General features: G+C 36.9%; 2 protein-coding genes across 2 annotated transcripts; one reads left to right on the top strand and one right to left on the bottom strand.

Moving 5' to 3' along the window:
* Positions 1–5100: 5100 nt before the first annotated feature.
* On the top strand, positions 5101–5673 carry LOC113316268 (F-box protein DOR-like). Its single transcript, XM_026564483.1, has one exon. It carries the CDS (start codon positions 5101–5103, stop codon positions 5671–5673), a length of 573 nt encoding a protein of 190 aa, XP_026420268.1.
* Positions 5674–7265: 1592 nt separating this feature from the next.
* Positions 7266–8159, bottom strand: LOC113316267 (F-box/kelch-repeat protein At3g06240-like). The gene has a single exon (XM_026564482.1). It carries the CDS (start codon positions 8157–8159, stop codon positions 7266–7268), a length of 894 nt encoding a protein of 297 aa, XP_026420267.1.
* Positions 8160–20394: the final 12235 nt, after the last annotated feature.

Here is a 20394-nt window from a genome sequence, read left to right as displayed (position 1 = left end):
CGGTCTCTGTTACATTCTATTCGTCGAGGAAATTCTACAGTGTTTGATTTTTTACATCAGATCAAGAATATATCTGATTCATTGGCTGAAATCGGTGAACCCGTTCTTGATGAAAATTTGGTGATACACACGCTCTCTGGTTTAGGAAGAGATTATTCTCATTTTTTCATTACGATGCAGAACCGAGAGACTCCTCTTTGTTTTGCTGAACTCAGATCTCGGTTAATTCATCACGAGCAATGGCTTAAAGAACAATATCAAGATTCTTTCTCTCCTCTTGTTGCCGATCCAACAAATTCTGCATTGTGCCTAAGTTTTCTAATTCTCAGAATTCATTTGGATCTTCTTCAAATTCTTCAGGCACTTCCAACAACAATTTCCCTAGTAAATTTTCTGGCAAGAATTCATCTGGGAATTCTTCGTATTTTTATGTTGGAAATGGTGGTCATTCGTTTAAGAAAGGAGAATTCAATCCTACACAGTAACAATCTACAGAAGAAATACCTTGCCAGATTTGAAATCATACTGGTCATTTTGCAAATAAATGCAGATATCGTTACTCTGCCTCAAAGAATGGAACAACTACTGCCTTGCAGAAAGCTTTTGTTGGAATGTGAATTCCTCCACCTGCTACTTCTATGGCATCAACATCATACACCTTTCCTATTTCTGGTCTTGGTGAAAATAATTCTTATACAGGATATTGGTGCTCCAATGAACATGGACGTGTTTGGATTCCTGATTCAGGTGCTACTAGTCACATGAAAAATGACTCTACCATTTTAACTGCTAAGGAAGAATTTACTGGTGATGAGCAAGTTATGGTGGGTGATGGTAAGTTACTTCCCATTACTCTTACTGGTAATACTCATATCATACCCACTCATAGTTCTAAGTCTTTTTTATTAGATAAAATTCTATATGTTCCCAATATCAAGAACAATCTACTTTCTATAGCCAGATTTCCTACTGATAACGAATGCTCTTTTGAATTTTTCCCATGTGGATATGAAATAAAGTCTATTCACAATACACAATAACTGGCTAGAGGATTGATGCACAACGATCTATATCCTATGAATTCCTGTCTGCATCAACTACTTTCTTCAACAACTAAGCAATTACTTCATTCAACAAATAAGGTGTCCTTCACTTCTTCAGTCTCAGCTTCTTCAGATTTGTGGCATCAAAGATTGGGGCATCCTGCAACTAAGATTGTTCAGCAACTTCAATCCACTGAATCTATTAGAATATCAACTAAGGATTTTCCTATTGTTTGTTCATCTTCTCATCTATGCAAAAGCAAGTGTCAGCCTTTTTCAGTTTCTGCTTCTATATCTTGTAAGCCTTTGGCTTTGGTACATTGTGATATATGGGGTCCTGCACCCATAGTATCTACTCTAGGATATAGATATTACATTTTGTTTCTAGATGATTACAGTAAATTTACTTGGATTTATCCAATAAAGACTAGAACTGATAGTCTTAATTGTTTCAAACTGTTTAAATCATCAACGAAAAATTTGTTGGATTCAAGAATTAAAGAGTTTCAAACTGATGGTGCTTATGAAGTTGTAAAAGGAAATTTTAGAGAATTTTTGGACTCCAATGGGATTTCTGTGAGAATTTCTTGTCCTAATGTGCATCAACAAAATGGAGGAGCTGAAAGGAAGCATAGGAATGTGACTGAAATGGGGAATACATTGTCATTTGCTGCTTCTCTTCCAAAAAGATTCTGGTTTGACAGTTTCTTGACTTCTAATTATTTGATTAATAGAACTCCCACCAATTCTGAAATATAAGTGTCATTATGCAGTTTTATTTTATAAACAACCTAAGTAAACCTTCCTCAAGGTATTTGGATGCTTATGTTTTTCAAATATTGTGCCTACCAGACATGACAAGTTGAGTCCAAAGTTTGTTGCTTGCATTTTTCTTGGATATAGTCCCTCTCATAAGGGCTATAGGTGTTTTGATCCTGTAACTCAGAGAGTCTACACCACAGTTCATGTTGTGTTAAATGAAACAGTGTTTCCATATGCTAATTCCTCAAGAGTTCATACTATGTTGTCTGCTGCTTCATTGCCTTCAAGTGATACTTCTCTTCAACAACTATCTGTAGTGTCTTCATCTACTACATCACCTACTTCTTCTATTGTTAGTTCTTCTGATTCACCAGCAGTTTCAGGTACTTCTATTTTGCAACCCTCTTCAGAATTTTTATTATCCAATGCTCCTACTTCTATTCATAGAAGATCCAAATCTGGTATTTCAAAACCAAAACCTTTAGATTCAAATTTTTTAGCTCATGTTCATGTTAAACATCCCATTCCACAAGCATTTACTGCTATTTTGGATTCTTTAGATGAACCTAAAACCTTTAAACAAGCTGCAAAAAGAACAGTTTGGGTTCAAGCTATGAAAAATGAGTACACTGCTTTATTTGAGAATGACACTTGGAGAGAAGTTCCTTATGAACCTTGGATGAATGTTCTTGGGTGTAAATGTGTTTATAAGAGCAAATTCAAGGCTGATGGCACCATTGAAAGAAACAAAGCTAGGCTAGTAGCTCAAGGGTACTCTCAAGTGGATGGCATAGATTATACAGAGAAATTTAGCCCTGTGGTAAAATCTAGTACTATTAGAGTTGTATTAAGCCTTGCTTTACATCATAACTGGTCTATGATACAACTTGATGTATCAAATGATTTTCTGCATAGAGATTTGACTGAAGATGTCTACATGATGAAACCCCAGGATTTGTGTCTCAAGAGAATCCTTCTTATGTTTGTCATTTGTAGAAGTCTCTATATGGACTTAAACAAGCCCCTAGGGCATGGTTTGATAAATTCAGCAATTTTTACTTGCTCATGACTTTACTCAATCTTTGTGTGATCATTCCATGTTCTATCATAGCAAGTCAAGTGTGAAGATGATATTGCTGGTGTATGTTGATGATATCATCTTAGTTGGGAATTCTGATTCTGCCATATCTTCATTTATTGCAACTTTACAATCAGCTTTTTATATGAAGGATCTCGGTCAGCTCTCTTATTTTTTTGGGCATAGAAGCAACTCTAGATACTTCTACACACACTCTTCTTCTTACTCAGAATAAGTATTCCCTGGAGCTTCTCAAAAGGTTTGATATGATTGATTCTAAGCCTTGTAGGACTCCGGTTGCTTCAGGCAGAAGGGCTTCTTTGTTTGATGGTATTTTATTGGATGATCTTGTTTTGTATACAAGTATAGTGGGAGCTTTGCAATATCTTACTCTTGCACGGCCTAATATTAGTTTTGTTGTAAATTATGTGTCTCAATTCATGCATCAACCCACATATGTTCACTTACAGCTTGTTAAGCGTATTTTAAGATATATCAAAGGGTATTTGGGTATTGGTCTTTCTTTGAATGGTAAGAATTGTTCTACTATTACTGCTTATAGTGACAGTGATTGGGTCGGCTGCCCTGATTCCAGGAAGTCTACTGTCGGTTATTGTGTTTATCTTGGTGACAATTTGGTGGCATGGTCTTCAAAGAAACAACCGACAGTTTCTCAATCTTCTACTGAAGATGAATATAAAGCATTAGTTGTGGCTTCTTCTGAGGTGCGCTGGGTCTCTTATTATCTTGGATGAGTTGGTGTTCTTCTTTAAACTCCTTGTGTGGTCTATTGTGATAATATGGGCGCATGGAGCTTAGCCAATAATCCAGTATGTCATGCCAGAACCAAGCATATTGAAGTTGATTACCATACAGTTCGTAGCCTGGTAATGATTGGTTTTCTGCAGGTTAAGTATATTCCTAATTTAGAACAAACTGCTGATCTTTTTACAAAGGGCTTGTCTAAACATTTGTTTCTCAGACTCAGAGCAAAACTTTTGCACTGTCAGACTGCACAGTTTGAGGGGGGCTGTGACGGCTGTCAGAACACAGCCTAGCCGTTACTCCTATGTATGTCTGTATGAGTTAATCTGTCCAGCGTTGTAATGCCATATGTATCTTGACAGCTCATCTAACTGTCTTTATCAGAACAGTCTGTTGTTCTGTTTTCTTTGTACTGATGCTTGTCTATAAAAGCATCCTTCCCTTTCTTGTTTTCTTTAACGTGAATCAATACAACTTCATCGTTCTTACAATTGTATTACACTACTAGCGCTAATGACATTGATTAAGAATGTAGACTAGGTGCGTCCTTACTATCAACTAACTCATAGTCACAAAACTTGTTTTACTACACGATTCAAGCTCTTCATAAGATGGTGCTCTAGGTGAAGGGTACTCTTATTTTCTGCTGGCATCATTGACGTACGTAATCTTTCTTTTGTTTGAATAGGGACTGATTTTGCAGAAACCACACTCTAAAATTGCATACCTTAGTACTTATCTTTTCATAATTGTTCAACCATTCTCCCAGTAATTAAAACACTATTTTATTGCATTTGATTTGAAATGAGCCTGTACATCATCGACGCGGCATTTATGCGCATCCATAAGAGTACTCTTCTTCTATATATAGCAACAAGTTCCTTTATTTAGAGGTAGAAGGCAGCTCAATCAATTTCCGAAACAGGGGTTAGCAGGGGCATTGCTCTCGTGTCAATAGGCATCAGCCTTGAGCATCATAATAGTTATCATTGTTAACATGAGTTGAGAGCAAAAAGTGTCAAATGGAATGTATTAGAATGATAATAATAGATTAACAAAAATGATGAAGTATTCAATATTGATTTTAATGCTTACAGAAGTGGAAGGTATTTAAATTCTGATACTTATTACATTCATGGGATACAACACGCGTGTTTTGGACTTCTATGGGTTCTTAGTTGTCCCGAATTATGGACGTTTTAAGATTGATTACATACCATTTTGGTATGCATATGCCACAGCCACGTATTTTACCTACCACAGCAGTTACCACCACCATTCTCACCATTATGCACCGCCACTGCTTATATATATATATATCACTTGATATTGCATACACCATCACCACGCACACCACCACGGCACAACCACCACGGCACAACCTTTTAATCCCTACGCTTTCTCAAACCCTAAGAATTGCTGTTATTCTCTATAAACATTACAAGAGTTTCAATGGCGTTTTGCAAGATTCTTCCTATGGAGATCACATTAGACATTTTCGGTCGAGTACCAAATGAATCCGTTCTTGACTGCAAATTAGTATGCACCAGTTGGAATAATCTTCTTCGTCATCCATCATTCTCCCGGATGTACTTGTATATCTTTATTCATCCTTCTAATTTTGGTGCTCATTCCGGTAAGTTGGGTTTTCTTGCTTTGACATTTATGAATGATTCTTTTTGGTATTTTGAATATAATGAGAACCATGATCAGTCTACACCACCCATTCAAAGGATTACAAGGATTAATTTCACCCCACCATTCACGAGAGTTAAATATCTTAGCTCGTGCAATGGATTGATCTTTCTTGCCAGATACCCATATTTAGAAGCAGCATCTCTTTGTATTTGTAACCCCAGTACCAAAGAACATGTTTTGATTCCTGAAATTGAGAGAGATTGGGATACTAATGATGATCAGTATATCTGTGGGAGAGATTGGGATATTGATGATGATCAGTATATCTGTTGGAGTCATTCATGGATGTTGGAAATACTAATTTGTAATCTAAACTGGTTTGACTAGTGTGAATGAAGTTTAGTCTTTGAAAGGTAGGAATAGTCTAGAACTGGCTAGTGTTAGCAAAGACAAGAAGAGTCTGTAGTTTGAACAAGTTATTGGGTTAGGAAAAATCTAGACACTGAATTCTCTAGAATTGTAGGCGGTCAAAAGTTTATCCAAAAGCTAGATAAAAATCAGAAAATAACTCTAGACAGAACTGGAGTTTGTACTGTCGGTTGAATATAGCCTTAAATAGGCAAGTCTATCATCGTTTGTAACTGAGCAAAAACAACAATATAATCAGAGAGTTTAAGTTTAATCTTGCTCCAACACTAGTAAAGAGCTAGGAGCTCTGTATGAGCAACACTAAATCTATGCTCATGCATCTCCACAGTTCCAAACATCCAAAAGTTCATCAATGGACCAGCGGATTTGGTTACGTGTCCTCATTAAATGAATATAAAGTTGTAAGAATAATGTTGATGTTGAAAACCGGGATTTATAATGTCTTTATATACACTCTAGGAAGTGGCAACGGATGGAGAAACTTTGGAAAGTTTAATCTTGGATCCAATGTATATTTGACGGAGTGTTTCTTCGCTAATGGAGCTCTTTATTGGCTGGATCGGGGATTGGATCGATGTGATCGCTACCTTCGATTTGGCGGAAGAAAAGTTTCTGGAACATCTTTCACTACCTTCGCTGCCACCATACACTAATTCCAATTATAAGAGCATAGGGGTTGTTGATGGGTTTTTGTTTTTTGCTATGCATCTAGTTGTCGAAGAATCTGGATATTATCAAATATGGCTATTAAAAAACAAGGATGATTTTCATGGCATGAGGGAGTGGGAGGAACGACAATCATTTGTTTGGAGTAAAGAGTTTAGGGTTGACGACAGCAGCGAATTGTTAGCCGTTACAAAGAGTGAAGGTGCTTTAACTTACAATGATAATGATATCAGTATTTACGACACAAAAGCTTCAACCTCGAAAAGGCTTGTGGTATATAAAGAAAGTTTTCGTAAAATAATCCCTCACAAAATCACCTTTTTCGCTGAAAGAATTAGGGGAAAAGGATGCAAAGATAACGGAGTCAAATTTTCTACCAGGTGCGGCAGGATAGAGGTTGGATACTAACTTATTAACTGGGGATGTAATCTTGGTTGAGTTTCATTTTGAATTTTGTGTGATCCTAAATGTTATGGACGTTGTCTTAGCTAGTGAGTGATATGTGTCTTCTTATATCATCTTGACAATTTTATGAGAGTGTTTTACTTTGTTAACTTTGCATTTTGTTAGTGGCTTGATCTTAGTTGAATCGCAGAGCATATATAATGTATGCTTTACAGTAGTACTTACCACGGAGTATATTTTTGTCTTATCTTCGTTTACACTTTAATGAATGGTAACTTCTCTGAAGTTTGTGTTCTATGATGACCAAAATTAATTATCAAGGTACCTTACAGAAACATTGATTGACCTCTTTGTGGAACCCGTCTTTACAGAAACAAAAAAGATATATAGAAACATCAGCACTGTATTGTTCAATTATATTTCTAAGCATATAAGCAATCGCCATTCCTGATGTTCACCATACATCTTTTGAAATCAAATCAAGCTACCTCAGAAATTTGTTTAGCTTCTACTAATTCACACGAATTGAGTGAAACTAGACTTCCAACAAAAATAATGGGATAAAAATGTTTTGGTTTGTAGGGGATATCCAAGGTCATTAGTTCTCCATTTATTAGGTCATAAGAGACCAAAACAGCCTCACCTGAATCTTCATCATTTATTGTATTCACATATCCATGGAATAAAATCTTGTGATTATTCTCGAGATAATGCAGGGGCCATAGTGAATCAAATAAAGTTTCATCTGTCGAAATGCTGAAAAATTTTCTCCAAGAATCTGCAACTCCATAATCTTTCATCACCCATAGATCGATGTTGCTCTTACATGTAGCATTAACTGATAGGTAAAGGTTCTCTCTCAAGACACCCACTTCCATATCTTGAAACAAGTACAGTTTATCGTTCAGATAGCAAGGGGGTAGTTGGATCTCTTTGTTTCTCCCTTCAACTATATCGAATGAAAATATAACTTTAGTGTATCCTATCCAGTGAATAATCCCATTTAAAGGCGTCAGACATATATTGTAGGGACTTATATCATAAGGTATGAATCCAGTACTTTCCCATGAATTTGAACCCAATCGACAAACCCAAACTTCAGAACAAGCACTGTCATTGACCACTATTAAGAACAACTTGTAATCATCAATTTTCCAATCGTAGCAAACCCCATAATTGGAAAAGGAGTCATATAATTGGTTACTACTTGATGTTGGTGTCGACACATTCCTGTATTCTCCAGTTAATGGATTCCACAAGCAGATCTTATGGAGTGTATCCCCATTACAAGTACCGGTTAATAAGCAGCCGATTAGGCCATCGCATGAAACTTTTATAAATGTATCATCTGGGAGTTTAGTTTCCACAACCATATGGTAAGGTGGGGATGTTAATCAAAATTTATGGAATAGCAAGCATCCTTATCCCCATAATCAGAATCCGTATAGGATTCAAGTAAAACACTAAACTTGTTGTTTTCAATAGCATGATGAAGGTGCTTCTAAATAAATATAGGGTTTTTGAACAATTCATACCAGTTTTTGCATACACACCTGAAACGTGAGATTGATTTGATTGGTAACTTTAAGAATATATCGATGATAATGTCTTTGGGAAGGCTCGCCATTGTCTTTTTCTTTATTCCCAGTTTCCTTCTTTTTATAATTTCTTAGATCTTGCAAAAAGAAGGTAGTAGCTTGTCCGTGCGCGCACACACAGCTATATATATCTATAGTATAAAATGAAGTGTTGTGTGTGTAGCCTGATAAATCCGACCATCGATTTCGTCATCCCACGACGTGGATCGATTCGTTATATGTTCTACATAGACGTCCGTCGGATTGTTGGGTTTCCTGATTTGACTATGCTTCCATAATAAGATGTCTTGACCATTATATATCCGGAAAAAAATACCACGTTAACTACGTTTCCTAATAAAAATATGGGAGAGGGATATATTCAAATTTCCTTATCTGACTACGTTTTTAGAGATACTTACGTTTTATCTACAAGGGAAAACAAAAAAACAAAAAAGGAAACCAATGCGAAAAATTTCGCAAACTTTTTTTTCAAACAAAATGTAGACAGCCGTAGGACATTAGCACAATATCACAGTATCTATATATGTACTAGGTATCAAGTTAAACTAACTAAGTCATGGTAAGGTAAAGTAAGGAATTGGAGAAATTTTTTGGGCAGGAAGCTTCACCCGGATGCAACCTGGTACTTCATTCTCTTCCTTTCGCAGCAAATTAAGACAAAGCAAAAAGAAAATGTTACCAAATAGACACGAACTCAAAAACACGAATAACACCCCATGAAATCATCTCTTGCAAATTAAATACCCAATGACATAATTTAATTTGCAATTTAAAGAAAGCACGAGGAGCAAGTATAAAACCTTGCCCAAAAACATAAAAAATGAAGAACCTAAAAGTTTGACTCGGTCAATCATACCTTTGAGGATGCAAATGTACAAATTGCTTTTTTTTGGAAAAGATAAAATTCATTGAAGAAAGTGCTGAGAAAGCACTAAAAACTTACAACAACAGCATGCTAAAACTAAAAAGACACATAAAAGTTTTTCCCTATTACAAGATACCATCCATTATCGTTTAAAAGCCCGCCAATCATGGATGAAATCTGCAAACTTGAAATGCTTAAAGGAAATATGAACACTTGCCCAACTGAATAGAGAAGCTTTCACCTGAAGGATAATCCGCTCCACTGATTTTTCTTTGTTACGGAAGATTCTTTCGTTCCTTTCTTTCCAAATTTGTTGCCATAAAGCAAAAGGCAGGCAAAATTTTAGGAATTCAATAGGTTCAATGTTGAGTTTCAACTGCCATGAGATAAGAAATTGCTGAATGGAGACAAACTTGTACAACAAAATGGACAAACAAACTCGGTGTAGTTTACTAATATTCTATGTACAATTTTAGAACCATGTATAGAAATATTAGATTCATGCATATTACAAATTATCCTTGGGACAGATCCAAACATTGACTTTGGCCAATCTGCCGTTTGGACCGTTAGTTCGCGAAATGTACATCCGTCCGTTGTATATATGACGGGGATTTTATTATTTTGGACGTTCAGGATTGATGCCACGATATAAGAATATATGACTTTTAAGTAATAATAAGGTTGTTATAAAAAGAAGTGATGTCTGTCTTGGGTAATAGGCGGCCCTTGATTTCGGCAATCCGACGGCTAAGAAAGATAGTTGGCGAGATTTCCATCCATCCGTCCGTTATAGACATGTAATTTTGAGAGATATTTACGTCCGTCGGTTCGTGAGATGATCTTCTTTTAATATTTTGTTTTAGACGACAGGGATTATGCCCCGGCCCGGTGCAAAACGAGACTCAACATTTCCTTATGCGACTCGAATCAACATTTCCTAATGCGTGTCGGTTTCGTTGAAAGTTTTCATGCACTAACTATAAATAACCTTTTTTATTTTACCAAAAATAAAAAACAAATATTAATTTGAAGACTCTATTAGATTTTACCTAATCACGACTTATTTTATTGCGGATATCATATTTCCCTTTAAATTTTCTACGGCCCCGTCCCTATCCGGCTATTGTGACCCGTCTAATTGAACACGCTATTGTGACCCGACACGGTATAATATGACACGACCAACTAAATATCAGGACCGTTGTGGTATTGACCGGATTAACTAAATATACTCCCGTCTATTATAGATGGACTAAAATATGGGAAGACACTGGCCGACCGACCAAACAATAAACAGAACTCTAAAAGGTTGATCCCGGGCCGTAGGCCGGGGTGACACCTAGTCTATATTATAAAAAGATGTGCTGTGTGTGTGTCCTTACAAATCCGACCATCGAATTCATCATCCCACGATGGAGATCGATCGGTTATATGTCTTATATAGACGTATTATGCTTAAGATTAGCTACTTCCTAAACACCCCAAGATCTTCACACAGAAAAACAGAAAACTAGTGCGGAATTAAACAAGAACACAAAGAATTATAGTGGTTCGGCAATGTGCCTACTCCACTACAGCAACAAACTTCTTTATTGAAACTTAGAGAATAGACTTCTTCGCACACATCTACAATTCATACTGAGATACAATAACCAAAGGGTTACACTCTTAGTTATAGGCCTAGGAATAATCTAGAATTGCCTAGAAATAGAAGTCCTAAATAGAGAACTATTTCCTAATGTAACTTAGAAAACAGATTCCTAAAATACTTGATGAGGTGCAAAACTGTTTTAGGGAAATCAGTGTGATCTTTGCTAAAACAGGGTGTTTCCTAAATCAAGCCAATAACTAACAATTCTCCACCTTGGCAAGATTTCTAGGACAACTTCACTATTCTCTAATTTCTCCACCTTGGCATGAAATCTGACATTCCATTTCCTTCAAACTTTGCTGCTTTCACTCATCCTTAGATGCTTCACTTCTTCACTCATCATAAGATGCTTCACTCCCTTTTTTGGGCTTCACATGTGCTTGACAGCACCGCTACACCCTAAGGTGTCTTCAAATATGCACAATGCTGATCAAGTTTAGACAATGTCTAAACTTTTCACCTGTCACCACTTTGGTGAGCATATCTGCTGGATTGTTGGCGGTTCCAACCTTTTCCAGCTGAATTTCACCTTCTTCAACAATTTCCCGTATTTTATGATATCGTACATTGATGTGATTTGTTCGAGCGTGATAAACTTGGTTCTTAGCTAGGTGTATTGCACTTTGACTGTCACAATACACGCTTACTTTCTCTTGTTGAATTCCCAACTCCTCAAACAAACCTTTCATCCAAACGGCTTCCCTTATACCTTATACAGCAGCCATATATTCAACTTCGATTGTCGATAATGCTATTGTTGGTTGTAAGGTTGACCTCCAACTAATTGGTCCACTCGCAGCTGTAAAAGCATACCCCATAGTGGATCGAAACTTATACAAATCACCAGCGTAATAGGAATCACAATATCCGACTACTTTGAAAGCAGTTCTCTCATTTCGTGAGAACTTCAATCCAACATCTACGGTACCTTGAATATACCGCAGAATCCACTTCACATCCTGCCAGTGCTCCTTCCCTGGATTATGCATATATCTACTAACCACACTAAGAGCTTGTGAAATATCAGGACTAGTACATACCATTGCATACATAAGGCTTCCAACAACACTTGCCTAAGGTATTTCAGCCATTAACCTCTGTTCCTCCACTGTTTTTGGTGACTGTTCATCATTCAACTTAAAGTGTTGAGCTAGAGGTTGTGTTACCGCTTTAGAATTGTCATCTAAACCAAAACGCTTCAATACCCTTTTCAAATAAGACTTTTGAGAAAGACTAATAGTGCCTGATTTCCTATCTCTCTCAATTTCCATACCCAAAATTTTCCTTGCTTCACCGAGGTCTTTCATCTCAAATTCACTACTCAACTGATTTTCCAATCGTTGAATCTCCACCTCACTTTTAGACGCAATAAGCATGTCATCTACGTATAAAAGTAGGTAGATAAATGATTCATCTCTGAGCTTTTTGAAGTACACACAAGAGTCATAGTTGCTGCTTGTGTACGTTTATGTCTTCATAAACTTGTCGAATCGTTTGTACCACTGCCTTGGAGACTGCTTCAATCCATACAACGATCTCTTCAAGTTACATACCCAATCTTCTTTACCTGCTACTTCAAACCCCTTAGGTTGCTTCATATAAATCGTCTCCTCCAAGTCACCGTGTAAGCAAGGAGGTTTCACATCAAGTTGTACAAGATCGAGATCAAACTGCGCCACCAAAGCAAGTAAAATTCTAATGGAAGTATGCTTTACCACTGGAGAAAACACTTCATTATAGTCAATCCCTTCCCTTTGCGCGTAGCCCTTAACTACCAACCTTGCTTTGTATCTTACATTGCTTGCACTTGGAGATCCTTCCTTCTTTGTATATACCTACTTGCATCCAATTGTCATTTCTCCTTTAGGTAGCTCCACCAGCTCCCAAGTTCCATTCTTGTCAAGAGAATCCATCTCCTCACTCATGGATTTCTCCCATTCCACCTTTTCAACTGTCTTGACAGCTTGTTTATGGGTGGAAGGAATTTCTTCTTCTACAATCGGTAATGCAACAATATCCGCAAACCGTTCTGGTTGGCGAGTATTTCTTTTTTCTTTCCTATGAGCAATACTATCAAAATATGTAGCTTCTTCCGGTACCTCAGATTGTGTTTCTTCTACTTGTACCTCTTGTTCCGGTTCTTGGGTTGAACCATTAGTTGTTCCCAATTCTAAGTCTTCGTCAGATCCTTCATATTCTAAATTCTCGTCTATGTGGACAGACTTCGCTGGTTTCTCATTCATTTCAAACACTGCCATTTGCCGACTTACTTCATTCGTTTCAGATGATTCATTCTTCCACATTGCAGTCTCATTAAAGGTAACATCCCTACTTATCACGACCTTCTTCGACTCGGGACACCACAACTTGTATCCTTTTACTCCTGATTGGAAACCTACGAAAATAACTTTCTTGGCTCTAGGATCAATTTTTCCTTCCCTCACATGGTAAGAAGCGGGAAAACCAAATACGTGTAACATATTGTAATTTGAAACTGGTTTACCATACCATACTTCCATCGGTGTTTTACCTTCTAGTGTCGTTGTTGGCAACCGATTCACTAGGTGACACGCATATTCCACAGCTGCAACCCAAATCTGTTTGCCTAATCCAACATTAGACAACATACATCGTACTTTCTCCAGTAATGTACGATTCATGCGCTCCGCCACCCCGTTCTGTTGTGGAGTCTCCTTTACTTTGAAATGACGCTCATTGCCTTCATCTTCACAGATTTGCAGGAACGGATCAGATTTATACTCACCACCATTGTCTGATCTTAAGGCCTTCACTTTTCTGCCGGTCTTCATCTCGACCTTCTTCTTCCACTTCAAAAATATTCCCAAAACTTCATCCTTTCTTCTCATGGTGTACACCCATACTCTTCTGTTGAAGTCATCTATAAAGAAGACAAAATATCTTCTACCTTTCAAGGATGCAGTCCTTGAAGGTCCCCATACATCTGTGTGAACATAGTCTAGAATTCCCTTTGTGGTGCTTTTACCGGTCATAAACTTCGTTCTAGTTTTCTTCCCCTTCACACAATATTCACAAAATCCCAACTTGCTGCATGATTTTGTGTCTTTCAACAAGCCTTGCGAAGTCAGCTTTTGCAAAGACTTTTCTCCGGTATGCCCTAAACGCATATGCCATAGTTTGGTAGTGTCCGACTCAACACTATCCGATACTGCTGCAATTCCTTCACTCATACTTGTGTTTCCTTGCAGAAAATACAAGTTCCCATGTTTCAAACCTTTCATAACAACTAGGCCATTGGAATACACTTTCAAAACTCCACCTTTCAATGCCACCTCGTACCCTCGGGAGTCAAGGTCACCTACTGAGATCAAATTTTTCTTCAATTCTGGTACATAACGAACATCTTCAAGCTCTTGAACAACACCATCATTCATCTTCAAACGAATCTTCCCAATCCCTTCAACTTTACAGGTATTATTATTACCCATAAACCCCATTGGTTCATCAAACTTTTCAAACTTAACGAACCAGTCCTTCCTAGGACACATATGGTAGGAAGCTGCGCAATCCATAATCCACTCAGTTGTATCTGCAACTAGTGCGGATTCATGAACAGTCATCGAGAACTTGTCATACTCATCGTCTTCAACAGCACCAGACTTGATTTCAGCAACGTTTGCATCCAAACTCTTCTTCTTGTCCTTGTTCTTTGCTTTAGGACAGTCCTTCTTCCAATGTCCAGTCTGATGACAGAAGGAACATTCATCATATGCTGGGATCTTTGATTTGGACTTTGATTTGAACCTTGATTTACCTGAATTCTTCTTGTCAGACTTCCCTCTGACTGTCAAGGCTTCACTAGTCGATTCCCTGTTCAAATCTATATCCATTTGCCTAATATCATAGCTTATAAGTGCAGCAGCCACATCATCAAACTTGAGTGTTTTATCCTCTATCTTATTCGATAAACTATCAATGGAAGTCTCATATGAATCAGGTAGAGATGCCAAAAAACAACAAGTTTTGGTTTCATCTTCGAGTTTCACATCAATATTAAGTGCATCAGCAATTAATCTATTGTACTCAGCAAGGTGTTCTACCATAGAGGTACCTGGTTTTTTGTTGAATCTGAAAAGTCTTCTCTGCATCATGATTCGGTTTGAAACGTTTTTCACGACGTACTTGTCTTCCAGATTCTTCCATAGCTTGAAAGCTACATTCTCATTCATCACTTCATACTTTATATCCTTCGTAAGGCACAAACGGATTGTGCTACAAGCCTGACGATTCATCTTTGTCCATTCAGCGTCCGTAGTTTCTGGTGCAGCAGGTTTTGCTTCTAATAGAGCATTTCTCTAGGTCGTCCTGACTTAAAGCATCACAAACTTCACATTGCCACATGGTAAAATTTTTCTTACCATCAAACTTCTCTACTTCAAACTTTGCGTTCGACATCGACTTCGACATATTCTCCTTCAAATTCTGACTTCAAACAAGCTAATTCTACACGAAACCCTAGAACTGGCTCTGATACCAGTTTGTTATGCTTAAGATTATCTACTTCCTAGACACCCTAAGATCTTCACACAGAAAACAGAAAACTAGTGCGAAATTAAACAAGAACACAGAGAGTTATAGTGGTTCGGCAATGTGCCTACTCCACTGCAGCAATAAACTTCTTTATTGAAACTTAGAGATTAGAATTCTTCACACACCTCTACAATTCAGACTGAGATACAATAACCAAAGGGTTACACTCTTATTTATAGGCCTAGGAATAATGTAGAATTGCCTAGAAATAAAAGTCCTAAACAGAGAACTATTTCCTAATGTAACTTAGAAAACAGATTCCTGAAATACTTGAGGAGGTGCAAAACTGTTTTAGGGAAATCAGTTTGATCTTTGCTAAAACAGGGTGTTTCCTAAATCAAGCCAATAACTAACAAGACGTCCGTCCGATCCCTTGGCTTCCTAATAAAAATATGATTCTAAAGATTATTTAACGGCGTCGGATCCTTGGATTTCTTAATTTGACTGCAACGTCGGCTTTCCTAATTTGACTAAGTTTCCGTTAATATAGGCTAACACTAAGTAGATGTATTTATAGAACAGAAGAGCATCATTCTTTAACGGTTTCACCAACAGATGGTCTTCTATCTATAGTTCTTCCCCTCCATTAACGACTTCTAATTCTTAACTTCGTCTCTCTATATCATAATAATACTGAGTTTTAATACTAAGTTATTATTATGGATGATTTAAAGGATGGATACGGTGAAATAAAAGAAAACAGAGCTGATGATTTAAAAAAAAAATTGGTCTAAAGAGGAAAGGAGAAGAAAGAAAACCTAATAGAGGAAGATGAGTGAATTGGGTAAGAGGTTTTATGTTTGATGCAACCAAATATCTCCTTACTAATACATCTTCACGGAAAACATATGGCTAAGGGTCTGTTTGGATTATGTTTGGTGGATGACCCTCCATGAAGATTATTCGTATACACCAGATATACTCTGGTCCATCGAACGTTCAATCATCCAATAAGCATAATGATTTGTGCCATAACATTCTCAAGAAAATTTAAGTTAGCCTCAACTAATCTAAAAGTTATTTTTAAAAAAATAAATAAAATAAAAAACATGATAAAGATTTATGTGCGAGATTTAAGTGTCACATCCCCGACCAACAAAACATTAGGGAATGTTTAAGGGCCACGGTCGGGGCTGTAAGCCCCGGCTAATTTGACCTGACCAACAAAATACTATAGTATCCTTAAGGGGCTATTTTGACCCGATCAACAAAATACTATGGTATCCTCAATGGATCACGACCGGGGCTGTAAGCCCCGACTAATTTGACACAACCACAAATACTAGGGACGCAAGTCCGAACTAACTTATAAACTCGATGTTTGACCGTTATAATCTAATTAGTTTTGCGAATGACTAAAAGAGATTTTGGTAGAATACTGACCAGCCGATCAAACAACAAAACGAAAACGAAAAAGGTTGAGCCCGGCCGTAGGCCGGGGTGATACCTAGTATATATATATAGATATAGAGAGATGGAGAGTGTCCAAAATAGCTTACAAACAACGCGACTAGAACAAAGCAACGCAACTCTGACACGAAAACAAGCAATAAGCCAAAATAATCTTGCGCATTACTTCTATAGGTTTACCTGTTATATAGTTGATTGATTTTAGGAAACAGCAAGTATTTCCTAAATCAATTTCTGACACCTACTCAAACTTGTTTTAGGAATCTTATTTCTAGTTTTATTTGGAAGTTGTTCTCTATTGACTTCAATTGCTAGGCAGGATTTATAACCCTTTGGTTTTGGCATCAATTTAATTCTGAGAGGTGTGAGAAAATCTTTGAAGCTCCAATAAAAAGAAAGAGACCCGATTTTCTTCTTGGTTTTCTTCAAACGTCTTTTACAGGAAAAATCCATCATGGAACAGCAGCAGCAGCGAAAGCTAAGTGTGAGCTACTGCCTATCATCTGTTTTTTCCTTCAATTTGATGCTGTCAGGATTTCAGTTTCAGTTGCATGCTTGAGTTTTGTGTCTGAATGCCCTTATTTTACAACAGCTTGTGCAGGAGGAACCTCCCATAAATTTTGATCAGCCCACATGGGAGCTTCGGGTGGCTGAGAAGACAAGGTAAATCATCGTTCTCATTATTAAGAATTTACCTCATTTGCCTATATTTATCCATTTTGGGTTTCTATCAGTTGCCCAATCTAATCATCCGTGCCCATGTCACTTTTTATGTTTTCTTAACAGGGGGGCTCGTCTTAATTGCAAGAAGGTTGCCAAATTGAGGTATTGTTTGCAAATATGTTATGAACTTTTTTCGAACATAGGTGCTTATTAATTACTACTTGGAAGTTTACATTGTTTGTCATCTAATGTTAGTTTCTTGGAACAGTGAGATTGGTACTATACCGTACCATCTGATTCCAACACGGTCTTATTGGCTAAGTATGGTTATTGATGATTGGGGAAGTACTGATGATGAAATTAAAGCTTCCATAGCTTCCAATCAGCTGCATCTATTTCGAATTGAAGTTTGTGGTTGGCATAAGGGATACGGGGTTATTTTACGTGACAGTATGAGGAACCCGATAATTGTTATATCCAAAGTTCCTGATGAATATGTTTCCCCCTTTTATCACGAGTTGCAAGGAGTGTCTCTGGGTTTGAAGCTCGCACTGAAATATAAATTTTATCATTTTAAGGTTAACTCCATCTCTGAAGAAGTTGCTGGGTACGTTATGCAGAGTTGGCAATGGAAATATGCATGTGGTTGTCCAGAAAGAGATAATCCCGAGAACCCAAATGAGAAAAAGTATTATTGTGTTAAATGTTCCAAGAGTAGATTAAATCAAGTTGGTGAAGGGAAGAACGCAGACAAAATTTTACCACTCATTGATGAAATCTTCTATGATGCTTTGGAGTTGGAACGCCAAGGAGATTTTCCATGCTTTCGTCTGTCTACTACTAAATCATCAAGAGCTCAAGCTGTTTGGCATCTGGCAAACTTGGGAATAGACCAGGAGCTGAGATTAGATGAAATTGACGAGGATGAAGAAATAGCAGAGATACTCTATAAAGAAGTTTATGGTCACGGATCCATGGAGGAGCTGATGTTGCAGCAGAAGATGGAGAAAGAAGAACGGCAGCTGAAGGAAGATCTGTATCGGGCTAGGACGATGACAGCCGAAGAATTGGGCACGGAGGATCTGTTGGAAAATTGTCACCCATATGAGGAGTCTTGGAGAGTTGAGGTGATCAACAAACAGCCTTTTATATTGTCAGAGGAGGCATTGAAGATGATAGCCAAATTTGAAATCCAACTTATATAGGCTGGAGATTTTACTTAGTTCGTGTCTGTCTTTAATGAAACTATCACCGGCCAGCCAAGCAGTCAGTCCGGTTTTAAACCGAAAAATACTCGGTCCGGTCGAACTATCAGTTTTCTGTCGGTTAAGTCACCGTGAACCTAAAAATAGAAAAAAAAAAGTGAAAATTTATGGAGAATCCAAGTTTGGTTCCTCTCTCTTTCATAAACTCATCATTAAGATGGTATATACGTGTAGTCCAAAATAGAAAAAACAATGGTTAAAAATAATAATTTTAGATTAGATTTATATTAGATGAGCTAAACTAACCCTAATTAGTTATATATTATTAATGATATATATTTTAGGAAAAACTCACTTGATAATCGGTCCAATTAATAAGTGATTTTTCCTATGATCTGTTTAGTTTGTTTAAAACGGAAAGAAATCCTTTCGGTTTCATTTCTTTCATGGTTTAGTTCCGTATTATCTTCACCAAAAGTCTGTCGCCTACCAAATGGCATATATACCAAAATAAGATTTTTTGAGTATATTATAGTTGTTCAAACTAAAAATTCTCATGAAGATAAAAAGGGAAACCTATATCTTTACTTCTTCCCACTTATACCGTATATACTGCACCGTGATCAATTTTTAGTTTTGCACGAACCAAGAATTTCCCTGGTCTCACAATTATTTCTCTCATCTTATAGCATGTTTACACCAACAGGTGTAATGGGTTTGTGATACGTTTGTATCAAGATCTACCATGGAAAAAAAAACAACCATGATCTGATTTCAAATTTAATGGAATCAATTTTGAACAAAATAATTGATAAGCTCTTTACATCCAAAATCCGTCTGAAAATTTTGGTTATCACATAATTGTGAAAATTGACATTTTCTTGGTAGTGCTAGCGGCAATTATCACATATTGTGAAAATTAGAATTTTCAATGGACTGGAAGTGACAATTGCAATTTTTTCAAGATGTAACCGGTTGCAATAAAATCAGCCATAAAATTCTTCAACTTAATCACGCTTACCATATTTCTGGAAAGCTTTATGTGAAGAAAAATGATGAAAATTAGTGATATACTACCAAAATCTGAAATCTACTGGCCAATGATAATGGTACTTTTCACCGGCTGTTAACTCTGAAAACTAAAGCTTTCACAAATATACAGAAAGTGAAAACTCTCACAAAATGTGAAAATTCAAATTTTCATAACAATGTGAAATTTGAAACTTTCTCAATCCTTTATAGTTGTGCTTATTCTCATTTTCACTGCTTTTCTTACTATCTCTGTGTCTCTTGTTCCTGATTCGAGAACGAACCCCAATAGACAACAACACAAAAGGGTGATAAGATTTAGGTAGAGCATTCACGGGATTAAAATCACAATTAAACTTTTGAAAATCCAAATACGTAGGCATATAGCACCAGTAAATAGCATACTCGCCTTACTGCATGTATCACCATCAATTAGTACACATCAAGTAAATCTAGATTCTAACCTTATAATATAATAATGAAATTGATTCTTGTACAGAACTTAATACCAAGTAAGTGCCTTTATTCATGATATCATGAAGTTGATAATGGTGATAATCGTTTTTTTTCTCTTATGATAATGGAGTTTTTTTTTTCCTGGCGTTTTTAGGG

This window comes from Papaver somniferum, chromosome 10 (genome assembly GCF_003573695.1).
Source record: "Papaver somniferum cultivar HN1 chromosome 10, ASM357369v1, whole genome shotgun sequence".
Taxonomy (NCBI): domain Eukaryota; kingdom Viridiplantae; phylum Streptophyta; class Magnoliopsida; order Ranunculales; family Papaveraceae; genus Papaver; species Papaver somniferum.
This window is presented reverse-complemented; position numbering and strand designations above follow the sequence as displayed.